This window comes from Cherax quadricarinatus, chromosome 7, assembly GCF_038502225.1.
Source record: "Cherax quadricarinatus isolate ZL_2023a chromosome 7, ASM3850222v1, whole genome shotgun sequence".
NCBI classification, from domain to species: Eukaryota; Metazoa; Arthropoda; class Malacostraca; order Decapoda; family Parastacidae; genus Cherax; species Cherax quadricarinatus.
Genome location: NC_091298.1, coordinates 31,726,859 through 31,742,083, shown reverse-complemented (window position 1 = coordinate 31,742,083; position 15,225 = coordinate 31,726,859). Strand labels below are relative to the sequence as shown.

At 35.3% G+C, this 15,225-nt stretch overlaps 1 protein-coding gene across 4 annotated transcripts in view; it reads right to left on the bottom strand.

Moving 5' to 3' along the window:
* LOC128686737 (follistatin-related protein 5) overlaps positions 1-15,225 on the bottom strand; it is a gene marked incomplete in the record, with an annotated part of 494,827 nt that overhangs the window by 118,356 nt on the left and 361,246 nt on the right. For 2 of the 4 annotated variants that reach the window (XM_053773769.2, XM_070082388.1), the window contains 1 exon segment: positions 13,593-13,725. In XM_053773769.2, coding sequence (XP_053629744.2) covers positions 13,593-13,725 — 133 coding nt within the window. 4 annotated transcript variants of the gene reach the window in all.

Below are 15,225 nucleotides of genomic sequence, written 5' to 3'. Positions count from 1 at the left end.
ACCGACACGTTGATAAATTAGACACAAGTGCAACTCTTGGGTATGTTGCGTAAGACAGGTATACAATACCGACAAGATGAAAGTTAAGACACTTGTGCAACATCTGGTTATCTTTATTGTAAACGTTTCGCCATCCAGTGGCTTTATCAATACAAATTCTTGGACATAATTAGAAAACAGAAGAACTATATACAAAAGATGAGGTAATCAGTCCCTCAGCCTTGGAGGTGGTGTTTACAACACCGTGGTTGTAGAGATTCTGAAGCACAGGTAAGGAGATTGGCGCTTATATAGGCGTCAGTGAAGAGAGACGTGTAGCAGACGAGGGCATAGTCACTGGTAGGCGGGAATCCCTCTCTTCAATGACGCCTATATAAGCGCCAATTTCCTTACCTGTGCTTCAGAATCTCTACAACCATGGTGTTGTAAACACCACCTCCAAGGCTGAGGGACTGATTACCTCATCTTTTGTACATTGTTCTTCTGTTTTCTAATTATGTCCAAGAATTTGTATTGATAAAGCCACTGGATGGCGAAACGTTTACATTAAAGATAACCAGATGTTGCTCAAGTGTCTTAACTTTCATCTTCAACTCTTGGGTATCTTTATTAAGGAAACGTTTCGCCACACAGTGGCTTCATCAGTCCATACATAGGAGAAACTTGAAGAACAGGAGGAGAATGAGGTAATCAGTCCCTCAACCTTGAGTCGATGTGGTCAGTTCATCAATCTTGAATAGATTGATGGACTGACCACATCGACTCAAGGTTGAGGGACTGATTACCTCATTCTCCTCCTGTTCTTCAAGTTTCTCCTATTTATGGACTGATGAAGCCACTGTGTGGCGAAACGTTTCCGTAATAAAGATACCCAAGAGTTGCACATGTGTCTAATTTATCAACTAGGAAATAATCTCCCTCTTTCCTACATATTCTAACCTGAGCCTCACTATCCTCGTAAAAACTCTTCACTGCTTTCAGTAACCTACCTCCTACACCATACACCTGCAATATCTGCGACATTGCCCCCCTATCTACCCTGTCATACGCCTTTTCCAAATCCATAAATGCCACAAAAACCTCTTTACCCTTATTCTAACCTGAGCCTCACTATCCTCGTAAAAACTCTTCACTGCTTTCAGTAGCCTACCTCCTACACCATACACCTGCAACATCTGCCACATTGCTCCCCTATCCACACTGTCATATGCCTTTTCCAAATCCATAAATGTGACAAAAACTTTTTTACCCTTATCTAAATAATGCTTACCTATATTATTCATTGTAAACAATTGGTCTACACACCCCCTACCTTTCATAAAGCCTTCTTGTTCATCTGCTATCCTACTCTCCGTCTTACATTTAATTCTTTCAATAATAACTCTACCATACACTTTACCAGGTATACTCAACAGACTTATTCCCCTATAATTTTTACACTCTCTTTTGTCCCATTTGCTTTTATACAAAGGAACTATGTACGCTCTCTGCCAATTTCTAGGTACCTTACCCTCTTCCAAACATTTATTAAATAATACTACCAACCACACCAAAACTATATCCCAATCTGCTTTTAACATTTCTATCTTTATCCCATCAATCCCAGCTGCCTTACCCCCTTTCATTCTTCCCACTGCCTCACGAACTTCCCCCACACTCACAACTGGCTCTTCCTCACCCCTACAAGATGTTATTCCTCCTTGCCCTATACACGAAATGACAGCTTCCCTATCTTCATCAACATTTGACAGTTCCTCAAAATATTCCCTCCATCTTCCCCATACCTCTAACTCTCAATTTAATAACTCTTCTCTCCTATTTTTAACTGAGAAATCCATTTGTTCCCTAAGTTTCCTCAACTTATTAATCTCACTCCAGAACTTTTTCTTATTTTCAACAAAATTTGTTGATAACATCTCACCCACTCTCTCATTTGCTCTCTTTTTACATTGCTTAACCACTCTCTTAGCCTCTCTTTTTCTCTCCATATACTCTTCCCTCCTTGCATCACTTCTACTTTGTAAAAATCTCTCATATGCTAACTTTTTCTCCCTTACTACTCTCTTTACATCATTCCACCAATTGCTCTTCTTCCCTCCCGCACCCACTTTCCTGTAACCACAAACTACTGCTGAACACTCTAACACTACATTCTTAAACCTACTCCATACATCTTCGACCCCATTGCCTATAGTTTCACTAGCCCATCTATACTCCAATAATTGTTTATATCTTACCCTAACTGCCTCCTCTTTTAGTTTATAAACCTTAACCTCTTACTTGCTGCTTCTATTTTTTCTGTATCCCACCTACCTTTTACTCTCACTGTGGGTACAACTAAAAAGTGATCTGATACATATGTAGCCCCTCTATAAACATGTACATCCTGAAGTCTACTCAACAGTCTTTTATCTACTAATACGTAGTCCAACAAACTAATGTCATTACGCCCTACATCATATGTTATATATTTATTTATCCTCTTTCTCTTAAAATATGTATCACATATAACTAAACCCCTTTCTGTACAAAGTTCAATCAAAGGGCTCCCATTATCATTTACACCTGGCACCCCAAACTTACCTACCACACCCTCTCTAAATGTTTCTCCTACTTTAGCATTCGGGTCTCCTACCACAATTACTCTCTCACTTGGTTCAAAGGTTCCTATACATTCGCTTAACATCTCCCAAAATCTCTCTCCTCTGCACTCCTCTCTTCTTAATGTGCATACACGCTTATTATGACCCACTTTTCGCATCCAACCCTTATTTTACTCCACATAATCCTTGAATTTACACATTTATATTCCCTGTTCTCCTTCCATAACTGATCTTTAAAGAATACTGTTACCTCTTCCTTAGCTCTAACTTTCTCAGATACTCAGATTTCTCCCCACCGAAACTCTCCTACCCCCTTCAGCTTTGCTTCACTTAGGGCTAGGACATCCAACTTCTTTTCATTCATAGCATCAGTAATCATCTCCTTATCATCCGCACTATTCGTGCTGAATAGTTAAAACTGGTCAATTAGCAAGAACTCATTTAAAATTAAGTCCTCTCTAAAATTTTCTCTTATATGTTTAAAGATTTTTTTTTCCATTTATGTTAATGTAATAATTAATTATTTTGTACCAAAAGAACCTTGGAAAACTTACCTAACCTTATTCTGGTAATTTTAAAAGATTTGTCAATTAATTTTTGAGGTATTTAAGATCATTTGTTATTTCATAAATCTTTAAAATTTCTTCATCTATGAACTGCAAATGTGCAGAGCTCTCAAAAACATAGAATAAAATACTGAAAAGTTTACTCTGTCATGATGTGAAGAATAACAGTAAACACAAGATCAGTTATTTGTTGGTTTTCTGTATATTTTAAATTTAAATTCTTGGTTGCCCTTAATAATTAAAACGTGAAAAAAAGTAATGTGTTATTTCGTTCAAACTCAACATTGAACTTTATGGAAGGCGCTGGAAATTTTAATTCAAGAAGAAAATACTTCATATCTATATTCTTGCCATTAAGCATAGAACATCGTCAACATATCTGTATCATTACGCTTTATTGGGAAGAATTCTGTTAAGCAGTCTTGTTTCACAATATTCCACTAACAAATTATTAAGAACTGGTAAGAGAAGGTTTTCCATTATCATACCAAACTTTTGATTGTAAAACTCATCATTAAACACAAACTCTGCATCGACAATGGAAAATTAGTTCAATGATTATTAGCACAATTAGGAGTAACTTTAAGAAAAACAATTAAACGACTACGGAAACGCATCTTCATCATGTATGTATTAATCAAAACAGGTAATCTAGCCAGACCAATAATTAGTTCTATTGGTTCAGTTGCGTAAAAATTATGCAAATGACTAGTATATATACTGAGCCCAACCGTTGGTAAAGCTTCTAGACTTACTATTAAAAATTATATTGATTTAATTGATAAATAAAGCACCAAAACTTATTTAAATAATTACAATATGGTTAGTTTACATATCACTTTGTTGGTAGCAAAGTACTCACATTAAGTTACCTATCTGAAGATCTCTGGATCAAGGTAAAACACCTAGCTCTGCTGGGTGCTTGATTCTTGTAGGACTGTGTGGTCCAGTGGGCTACAGCGTCATGTGATTTTTCCTTCAACACGAGGCAGGGCCAAAACGACATGGATTCGAATCATCGGCTAGTCACAGTGTTGTTATTGATTCAATACCACTCGTTCGTGGTCACAATAATATAAATACTGCTTGTGGAGGCTAGTACACCAAACGGAGATTAGAATAAAATTAGCTCAGAGGCACCCACACCATCGTAGGTCCTCGGATGAAGGTAAAACACCTAGGTCTGCTGGGTGTTTGATTCTTGTAGGATTGTGTGATCCAGTGGGTTAGAGTATCATGTGATTTCCGCTCACCACGAGGCAGGGCCAAAACGACATGGGTTGGAATCCTTGGCTAGTCAGATTGTTGTTATTGATTTTATATATATATATATATATATATATATATATATATATATATATATATATATATATATATATATATATATATATAATATGGGATGGGGTCCACCTCTGGTGTAAATTGTGGGACCCATAGCCTCGGAGAAGTGGATAAAAAGGCTTCAAGGAAGAATATTTGGATTTCTTCCTGAAGCCGTTTGAATGTTCCACTTCCCCTACCACCCCATCTTTTAGTATATATTTTTTTTTACCAATAGGAATATTGTATCTTTATACGTAAATGCTTCTAAACTGTTGTATTCTGAGCACCTCTGCAAAAGCAGTGATAATGTGTGAGTGTGGTGAAAGAGTTGAATGATTATGAAAGTATTTTCTTTTTGGGGATTTTCTTTCTTTTTTGGGTCACCCTGCCTCGGTGGGAGACGGCCGACTTGTTGAACATATATATATATATATATATATATATATATATATATATATATATATATATATATATATATATATATATATATATATACATACATACATATATATATATATATATATATATATATATATATATATATATATATATATATATATATATATATATATATATATATATTTATTAAAATGTTTCACAGGTTAATAGGAATTCATATGTATATTATTCACTGTGAAACATATTTTCACAAGTCACATGACCTGATCTAAGCAGCTAGAAAAAGCCTTGGGCTGGCTATTATATCTTCTAATTTCACATTCCTTGACATCTGAAAACCGAGAGACCCTTTCCTGCCCCATATGGGGATGGGGGGGTTGTGGTGTGGGTGACACCAAACCGTTGTCTCACATTACGAGAGAGGCTGCAGCAGGTGTCAAAACTGCAATGCGCTACTCTGAGGAAAAACTTCCCCTCACTGATTCACTTGTTGCCTTGCAACTCTGCATAGCTCCCGATGACACACTGAGAAGTGTGACAGTACTTGAGCTAAAGATTTCCACTCACGTGGATTGTCTTGTATTGTTAAGATCGGCTGCCTGCGATTGTTTGCACACACACACACACACACACATATATATATATATATATATATATATCTATATATATATATATATATATATATATATATATATATATATATATATATGCAAAACAACCACTCTGAAAGAATAGAGAAATTCCAAGCGCTTTCGTGACTGCTCACATTATCAAGGAACTATGAAAGTAAAGCATCCAAGGAAGCTATATAAGGGGTCTGGCCGGCACCTCACTATCAGATCCCACAACGGTTAAACACCTGACGCGCGCCGACCCAACTTGGATAGGTCCTTTGCACAACTCACCCACAAACTATTCTACCAAAGAAAATTTAAAAATTATTATTTGTCCAGTGTATTATTAAATTCTTCCCAAATTCTATTAATTATAAATGGATCTAATTTATATAAACCAAAGGAAATATTCATATTATTGTCAAAACTGCTTTTTATGAAACAAGATTCAATTATATTCCTCTCGACCATGGACTTGCTTGATACTACTTTCTCAACTTTTTGAAAATCAATTGGATGGTTAAAATCTCTTACATGAATAAATAGAACATTGGAATCTTGTCCAGTTCTAATGCTATATTTATGTTGTTTTAATCTTAGTTCGAGATTTTTACCAGTTTGACCGTAATAAACTTTTTCGCAAATTTTACAAGGAATCTTATAGACACATCCATCAGCATTTTGGGGGGAAATTCATTATCAAAAGTTTTTTTACTGTATCAAGATTTTTGAATACAACTTTAATATTAAAAGTCTTAAGAAGAGAAGGCATATCAACCAAGTTTTCATGGTAAGGGAGAACCAACATATTTTTAGTTGAATAAGGCTGGTTGTCCCTTTTTGGATTGTAAAGAGTATTTCTAGCAACTTTAAAAGATTTATCAATTATATTTCTTGGGTATTTTAAATCATTACCTATTTCATAAATTTTGGATATTTCCTCATCTATGAACTCAGGACTACAAATTCGTAAAGCTCTCAAAAACATTGATGAGAAAACAGACAGTTTGACTCTATCTTGATGCGAGGAATAATAGTGGACATAGGAACAGTTATTTGTAGGTTTTCTGTAAATTTTAAACTTGAATTCATTATTACCCTTAATAATTAAAACATCTAGAAAAGGCAATGAGTTATTTTCTTCAAACTCAACAGTAAAGTTTATAGAATGGGCTAAGCTATTTAATTTTCCAAGGAAATGGTGTATATCTACATTTTTGGGCATAAGACACAAAATATCATCAACATATCGGAACCATTTAGCTCTATTAGGGAGGATTGTGTTAAGCAACCTTGTTTCAAAAAATTCCATGTATAGGTTACTAAGAACAGGTGAAAGAGGATTTCCCATTGCCATACCAAACTTCTGAGTGTAAAATTTATCATATATAATTGAATCTTGTTTCATAAAAAGCAGTTTTGACAATAATATGAATATTTCCTTTTGTTTATATAAATTAGATCCATTTATAATTAATATAATTTGGAAAGAATTTAATAATACACTCGACAAATAATAATTTTTAAATTTTCTTGGGTAGAAGAGTTTGGGGGTGAGTTGTGCAAAGGACCTATCCAAGTTGGGTCGGCGCATGTCATGTGTTTAACCGTTGTGGGATCTGATAGTGAGGTGTTGGCCAGACCCTTCATATAGCTTCCTTGGATGCTTTACTTTCATAGTTCCTTGATAATGTGAGTAGTCACGAAAGCGCTTGGAATTTCTCTTTTCTTTCGGAGTGGTTGTTTTGCATATTCTGAAATCACCTGTTTACTGTGATCTTATTGCATATATATATATATATATATATATATATATATATATATATATATATATATATATATATATATATATATATATATATATATATATATATATATATGCAAAACAGTCGCAGACAGGTGTTCTTAACAATGCAAGACAAGCCACGGGGGGTTGGAAATCTTAAGCTCAAGTACTTTCACACTTCTCAGTGCGTCATCAGGAGCTGTGCAAGGTTGCAAGGGCAGCAACAGGAGAAATGAGGGGAAGTTTTTCAGAGTATGGTAGTGTGGGTGGCACCAGCCAGTATATCTCTCTGAATCAGAGAGAGATACTGATTTCCTTTTTTAATTAAATGGTCTACCTCTATCCATAAAGTTTACTTTAAGTATGAACAAAATAACTCATTACCTTTTTCAGATGTCTTAACTGCTAAGGGTAATCATTAAACTTTCTGTATTCTTATCTATGTATATAAGAGCTCTGGGTATTTGCAGCCCAGAGTTCATAGATGAAAGTATTTTGAAGTTTTCTGAAATAACTGATCAAAAATCCTCAAAAATTTAATTAATAAAATATTTAAAGACTGCCAGAAATTCATTTTACAACTCGAAAAAGGACAGACAATCATATTCAATAAGAATATACTGGGACGTCCTTACCATGAATACCTTCTTGACATACCATCCTTAGTTTAGATTTTTAAAATCAAATTTGTTTAGAAATCATATCTGGAGTTTATCTGATACGGTAAAAAATACATTTGATTAAGAATTTGCCCTGAAATGCTGATGGCTGTGTTTATAGGATTCGCAGTTAAATATGCACTGAAGTTTATTATCCTCAAATTGGAAAAAGTCTTGAATTAATATTACAACAAAATAAATATATCATCAGAACAGGACAAGAGTCTAATTGATTTTCAAAAGGCCGAGAAAGTTACATCAGGAAGGTCCATGGTTGCGAGAAATATAATCGAACCAAGTTTCATGAAAAATAATATTGATTTTAATATCAATATTAGTTTAGGGTTATATAAATAAGATTTATTTATATTTAATAGAATTTAATAGAATTTTTTTTAACGTCACTCCCACGCTCAGCGTGCTGACTCAGGTGTCAGGTCATATATTAGGTAATATCTCGGCCTCATAAGACTTCTGCTGTCCTATTATTTTTACAGTTCCTTGATAATGTGAGAAATCCATTAAGAGACGCATTGAAATAAACCATCCAGGAAATGATATATCACTTCTTTGCTCCGGTTTTTGAACTGGCAGAGGTAGTGCTAATTTATTTAGGACGGCATTTTCATATAACACTTAGCAGTTGACTAGGTATAATTTCAGACTGTAATATATAAAAAGTTGTTAGGTAACTAAGCCCAGTGCGGTCTAACAAACACAAATTGTGACCTTGGCAATTTTACTCATCAATCACGCTACCACTCACACGATGAACAGGAGCGCACACAACCTTCTTCGATTTTATTTAATATAAATTCATATAAAAAATATAATTTAATGAATCATCACTTCATTATTGTTTCATGCAAATTAAATTTGTTATTCTGTGAATAAAATCTATTTTATTGCGACATACGAAAGGTAAACACATCATCACTAACACACACTTGACCGCCAGTATGGCGGATGCTCATTTGTGACGTAATGTGGAAATTCTCAGAGGATATGTTGATCATATTTTTATACACTCGAAAAGGAAATAACAGCTCTTATAACTGAGAAATTTAAATGATCTAGTCCGCAGTATTGAATATAATATAACATCTGCTGATAGTTGTCAGAAATCCGATTCATTTCAGTTATACCGCTGTCAGTGCCAAAAATGATGCGTACTATAGTAGGAATTATCTGATTAAAGTCGAGTGAGAGAGATGGAATGTGTCTTCTTGAAAATGGCATTGTGGCCACAATGTTCCATCTCGGTGTCATTTGTTTATTACAACAGTATTGCGAAAGAGATAAAAGTTGCAATATTCTGCATATTGCAGATCACTCAATATTTGTTTTCGTTATTTACAGATTGTAATTAAAGTCCGCAGATAATAAAGAGAAAAAAGTTTGAATAAAGATGGCGTATAAGAGAATGCTCACTGATTCATTTGGTTTGCAGATTAAAATCTGTGATAAATGCTACCGAAAATATTGGCACCAATATGCAAGAGATTTTCCATCCAAAAAGAGTATTGATCGTAGTTTCGTTAGCTCCTGGACACAGAAAGTGTGTCAGAAAGGTCTCGTATTGAGTGGCCAGTAAGTATTCCAGTGCATTTACTGAGATCAACAGTGTACAAAATATACACAAGAGAATACGACTTCCCCCATATGAAGAGGAATTTGTCGAGGTCTTACACTCGAGTGGCAAGCCTCAGTGCATGAGTTTGCATGTTGTACTTCACACTCATTTTTTGTGGCTAACACCTACCTAACAAGAGTTTTATTATTTTAGGAAGAAACGTTTAAATTGTTATTTGCGGGCCATTCGTTATTTGAAGTTTAAATACCCTCAAGAAATTCGAAATTTTCAGGACACAGAGTCTGTTGTAGACTCATATGCACGATAGGGTAATATGTTCATTTTTCTTTCATGAAAAGACCATCAAAGAAATTTGTATTATGAAAGTCTACAAAATTATGCAGTCACTATTAGAGGAGAAGATAAAGTGTAACTGTCCCAAGAAATGGCCCCAACGCTCTCCTCATAGTACGTTTCCAGACTTTTTCTTTTGGGAAGTTTGTAAACGATTATTTGACATTAAAACCCTCCGTGATAGAATAAGTAGTGATATCAAAGAAGTTACACTGGATACGTTAGCCAATACGTGGAATGAACTAGTTTTATGAGCCACTAGAGGTGCACATGTTAAGATTGAATAAACAACCATGAAGTTGTAAATAAAAACTTGTTAGTTCAGTTATTGTAAAGATATACCTGCATTTTCACAGTTAATATTAGTGCAGATATGCTGAGAGTCTACTTTAATCGCGTGCAGCCTTTATAACCCAAGTGCAGTCCGGAGCCTTTAAACCCCATTAACTAACCATTACAGTCACCATATCAAACAACATTTATAATATATAATAATGGGCGAATAATATAAAAGTACTCGTTTAATTTGGATTCTAACATACTTATATAGCTCATCATTCTGATACTCTGTGACTCCTAACTTTGATTCTAGTTGAGTCATGTTAAATGACCGACATCTAACTGGTTCGCTATTATACAAAAATATTGGCAAGAGTGTCTAAACATATTAAACTTGTGCAATTATATTTCCAATTATAAATGCATTTTTTTCCGTTTACAAGTTTGATATAGAAATGGCAGTGTCGGCATTATTCCCGCTCTAAATATCGTCTGAGACGTCTTATTAATATTTGATTTTGAAGAAACTTCAAACTGATTTTGAAGATATTTTCTATGCTTCAAGGCTACTCTATTCTTCATTCTAACATTTTCTTTTCAAATATTAAACCGTCTATAACAAAAAACTTGCTTAAAAGCCAAGATATTAATGTTTCTTATTTTCGAAATAAAAGTGACATTTCGCGTGATTCTAACATAATTAACATTCATGTTAATTAACCAGCTAACAGGAGAATTTTCCAGAAATACCAGTAATGCAGTTCACGACTCATTGTAGTAGTACATCAACCGTAATAAGTTACGTTTAATCAATCGAGAGAACATTATCCACTGCATGTAAGTTCTCAGTATAATCCCATCATACTTTATGAAAAAAGTATTCCCCTGTTTATAAGTTTTATGAAGAAGCATAAATATTATACTAGGTTATACCGGTAAGTCAGTGGAAGACGTAGCCTAAATAATCCAAAGAGATGCTTCTCCATTTCTCCTGATTTAGTAAATATCACCCCACCGCATCTCAATAAAAAGTGAATGACTGACAACGAATTCGTCACTGACTTGAAAAAATGAAGTCCAACTTTTTTAAGGTTTACAGCAAAGATTTGGGATATCTTCGGGTTACGAAATAATGCAGCAAATATAGTTTCCCAGTCTGCATTTTCCTAAATTAACTGACCAGTCAATCTGCTGAGTAGTGAAGGTAGAAGCGGTGCAGAAGTAAAGAATTACAAAAATATATTTAACATTCAGAGTTGCAACAATATATTCTTCAGGGTGTAAGTGATGGAGAAAATAGTCGTGCTGGATCATGGAAATGAAGATAGATATGTAAATAAAATAAAATAAAAAAAAGGATATGCGTGAGAATATAAAGGCACATTAGCCAAAAGTAGAATTTGTTATTACAAAGTCTCTGATGCATTAGCTCCCCCCCCCCCAAAAAAAAAAAACATTAACTTATAACAAGAATATTCATATGAAAATACGACCTTTCTTTATGAAGACGTTCAGACCTGAGCAGGAACCACCTCCTGTATCGTTTATGATACTCTAGCCTACCCCAGACACACCACACAGTGTCTCTACCACACGGTGTTAGTACCTCACTACACAGTGTTTAAGTACTTAAATATACAGTGTTTAAGCACTTCGCTATGACAGTATTTAAGTACTTACACAACGTCTCAGTAATTCACTATATAGTGTGTTAGCACCTAGGTACAGAGTGTCTTAGTACTTAGCTTCACAGTGTGTAAGTACCCCAACAACGACTGACGCTCATAAACAAGAAGACCGTCAAAGGTGACACTGTAACCAAAAGTTAGTCTCACGCTTGTCCATGAGAGCCCTGAGAGTTTTCTAGTCGGCTCTCCTTCTATAGAGAGCTATTATTTGTAAATATTTCTTTGTGGCTCCAGTAATATACAGAGATTATCGGCTATTACGTTAGGCTCTTTCACAGTGCTTAAGTTGTAGATGATTCAAATCACCTAGGAATATCCTGTCAATTGAAACTAAAGCTTTCCAGTTATTTGACTCACTAAATTAGTCTAGACCCAACTTTAAGATTGACAGTGTCACTCTTGGCTGTCGCGAAGAAGCAATCTCTTGGAAATGTGAGGCCGATAATAAAGACTAATATTAAGGAAACAGTAATTCATGATGTTGTTTCTTCTCTTGGTTGAGTTTGTGAGAATACTAATTAATAGTTTTCGATGCAAATCAATTGTAATTGATATTGCCAATAAGGTGTCAACTATTTCGGACAGATCCAAATAATATACTTCTGATAATACAAGTTGCAGAAAGAGTTTTATAGTTTTATTTGGACAACTCGATAAAGCTCTAAATAGAGCCGAAATTTTTCCAAGTTAAAACTTATGCAAGTTTTATTTTTTCTTCGGCAATTTGGGCTGTAATGTTCTGTGATTATGGTGATATATTCACCCAGAAGATGAGTGGCGCCGCCCGATACACGCTCCTATGGAGGCTAAGTCTTTAAAATATATAGAATAATCGGCAACAACTGCCCTCGTTAATTTCCAAAGATTGCACCTACGCCTATAATTTAGAGGAGTAAATATAGCATACGAGCGGAAGACAGATCATGCTAGGGTAGGCAGGGGTCGCGGGAGGAGGACGGGATGGGGGTAGGGACACATGCTGGACAGGGTGACAAAAACATGCTTGCGGCTATCTAGCCTACAACATAGCCCCCTGCTACCCCACCTAATGTAAGACTCGTTATTTTATCCTATTATTTTTCTTTGTTACCTTTTCTATTTATTCCATTTGTTAGTGATTTATTCTTTTTTCAATCTGGTTTTTATTTAAACAAATTGTCAATAAAATTTTGGAAGCTAGGAATATTGAATACCTTAATAAACACTAAAATATTTCGAAAGACAGGTGATAGGATGCTCAGACTTGGAACTTGTGTCATTGCAGGAAACAAGAGATATCGTGGCTACATTAACTCTTATACTTAATATGCAAGTAACTACAAAATTTCTGTTGAAATGCATTCATGAAAGATAAAACTTACTCGAATTTTTCCTTATTTAACTAGTGGGAGACATGTTGAAATTAATTAAATGGTACAGTGGCATCTTTGAAGGTATGACAAATTTAGCTTACAGTCACATCTTACAAAGATTTTCTTAAATGTTTTTAAAATACTGAAGACATTTTTAATATCCCCTGATCCATCTCCAAGAGTTCGGAAGTATAAACATCCCTTTCACTTATCATAATAAATCTACTAACCATCGTTAGCATCTAACTAACCATTATTAGCGTCTAACTAACCATTGTCAGAGTCCACTAACCCTTGCGAGCGGCAGCAGGCGAGCTGACATCATGCTTGCTGGTCATTAGAGGTGAGGGAGTCAGTGGTGGGTGGTAACGGGAAGCGGGAGGCGTGATAACTTACTGTACAACTTACTGAAGGCCGTATAGAACTCGTTAAGATTGAGATGACCGTCGGTGTTGGCGTCGTCGTATCGTAGCATGTCGACCAGCGAGCAGTCCTCCGCCAGGCGACTCACCTCCTCCAGTTGCGACACCTGCAACGACACTCTCGTTAATACTTCCTCAACTAGGACAGCTGTAACGACACTCTCGTTAATACCTTCTCCAGCTGCTACATCTGCGGCTACACTTTAATACCTTCTCCAGCTGCGATACCTGCAAAGATACTCTCATTAATACTTTCTCCAACAACGACAGCTGTACTGTACCATGAAAGACAATATTGTGCTGTATTCACGGATGACAAATCTGCTGTCTTGTTTTGCTTATTCATTTACTTATGTATGCTGCAATTTGGTTTAACATGCTCTATCAGTAAGGCATGAATCGTAAGTGTCACCAATATCAATATCAAACAGGCTTATGCTAACGGCGATTTGGGTGAATAATTTCTAGATGCACTTGACATCGTGTCCCTTCGTCAAACGGATCCGGCATCATTGATTAGCAGAATTAACATTACGACATTCTCATTAAATCACTTAAAGTAAATCATTCTGTATCGTATACTGTATATGAAACATTTAAAAAAAAAGTGAACTGAATATACTTATTTCAGTTATATTCATAACATTGTATTAAACCGGCAGCTAAATAACATTTTGAGACCTATAACAGTGTTGGGATCGTAATTAAGAATCCCCGAAGATGGATTCCCGACTGATTTTTTCATTCTTTTTGTCCTACTCTAATTTTCTGTTTTTATTTCACTTATAACACACGCAAGGCTCGTTCAGTGGGCTTCAAATTTTCAACGTTGGTGTATTGTAACCAGGAGAAGGTTTTAGGAACACTTGTCACGTGTAGGTGTTCTATGACAAAAGTTGTTGAATCTATTCCAAGTACACTGGAATGGTTCTGATAACTTCTAAGGTTCACTGTGAGGAAGCATCAAACGTCCAAGAAAGGTGCCTCCTAATTCAATGAAGGCGGAGAGTAAAATTTAAGTGTGTTGAGGACACATCTGCCAGTTTTATGTGTGGAAAATAGTGTGACATTTGCATTCTAGTTATTATTTAATGGACATATATATATGGAATATTTTGGATACCCGAGAGGGTTATAATATATCAATTTTTTTTTTTTGCATTCTAGTTAAATCAGGTTAAATGTACTTGAAGCTACCTCTTATGATTGGCTTCAGAATTTAACGGCGGATAAAGGGAAAATCTGTTAATTCCCTATTTTTTTATGAAACTTCAATTCAGTGGAATGAGCACGGTACCTGGAGAATGCCTCTACATATCAGCTTCAAATTTTAAGCCCTGGCGTGTTTTCCAGAAAATAGTGTTCGCTTTATTATTAGGTTTCATTTGTTCTAATTTCCAATATTATTTACTATATAGTGATAAGAGCATAAGAACATAAAAAACACTGCAGCAGGCGTACTGGCCAAATAAAGGGAGGTCCAAGCCCCCTACTGGCCTAAGCCAATGGTCCAAGCTTGTCAGGTCCCAGTCACATTCAATCAAGAAGGAAGGGACATTGCATCATACCAGTTAGCACAAGCTAGTCAGGTCCAACTCATACCCTCT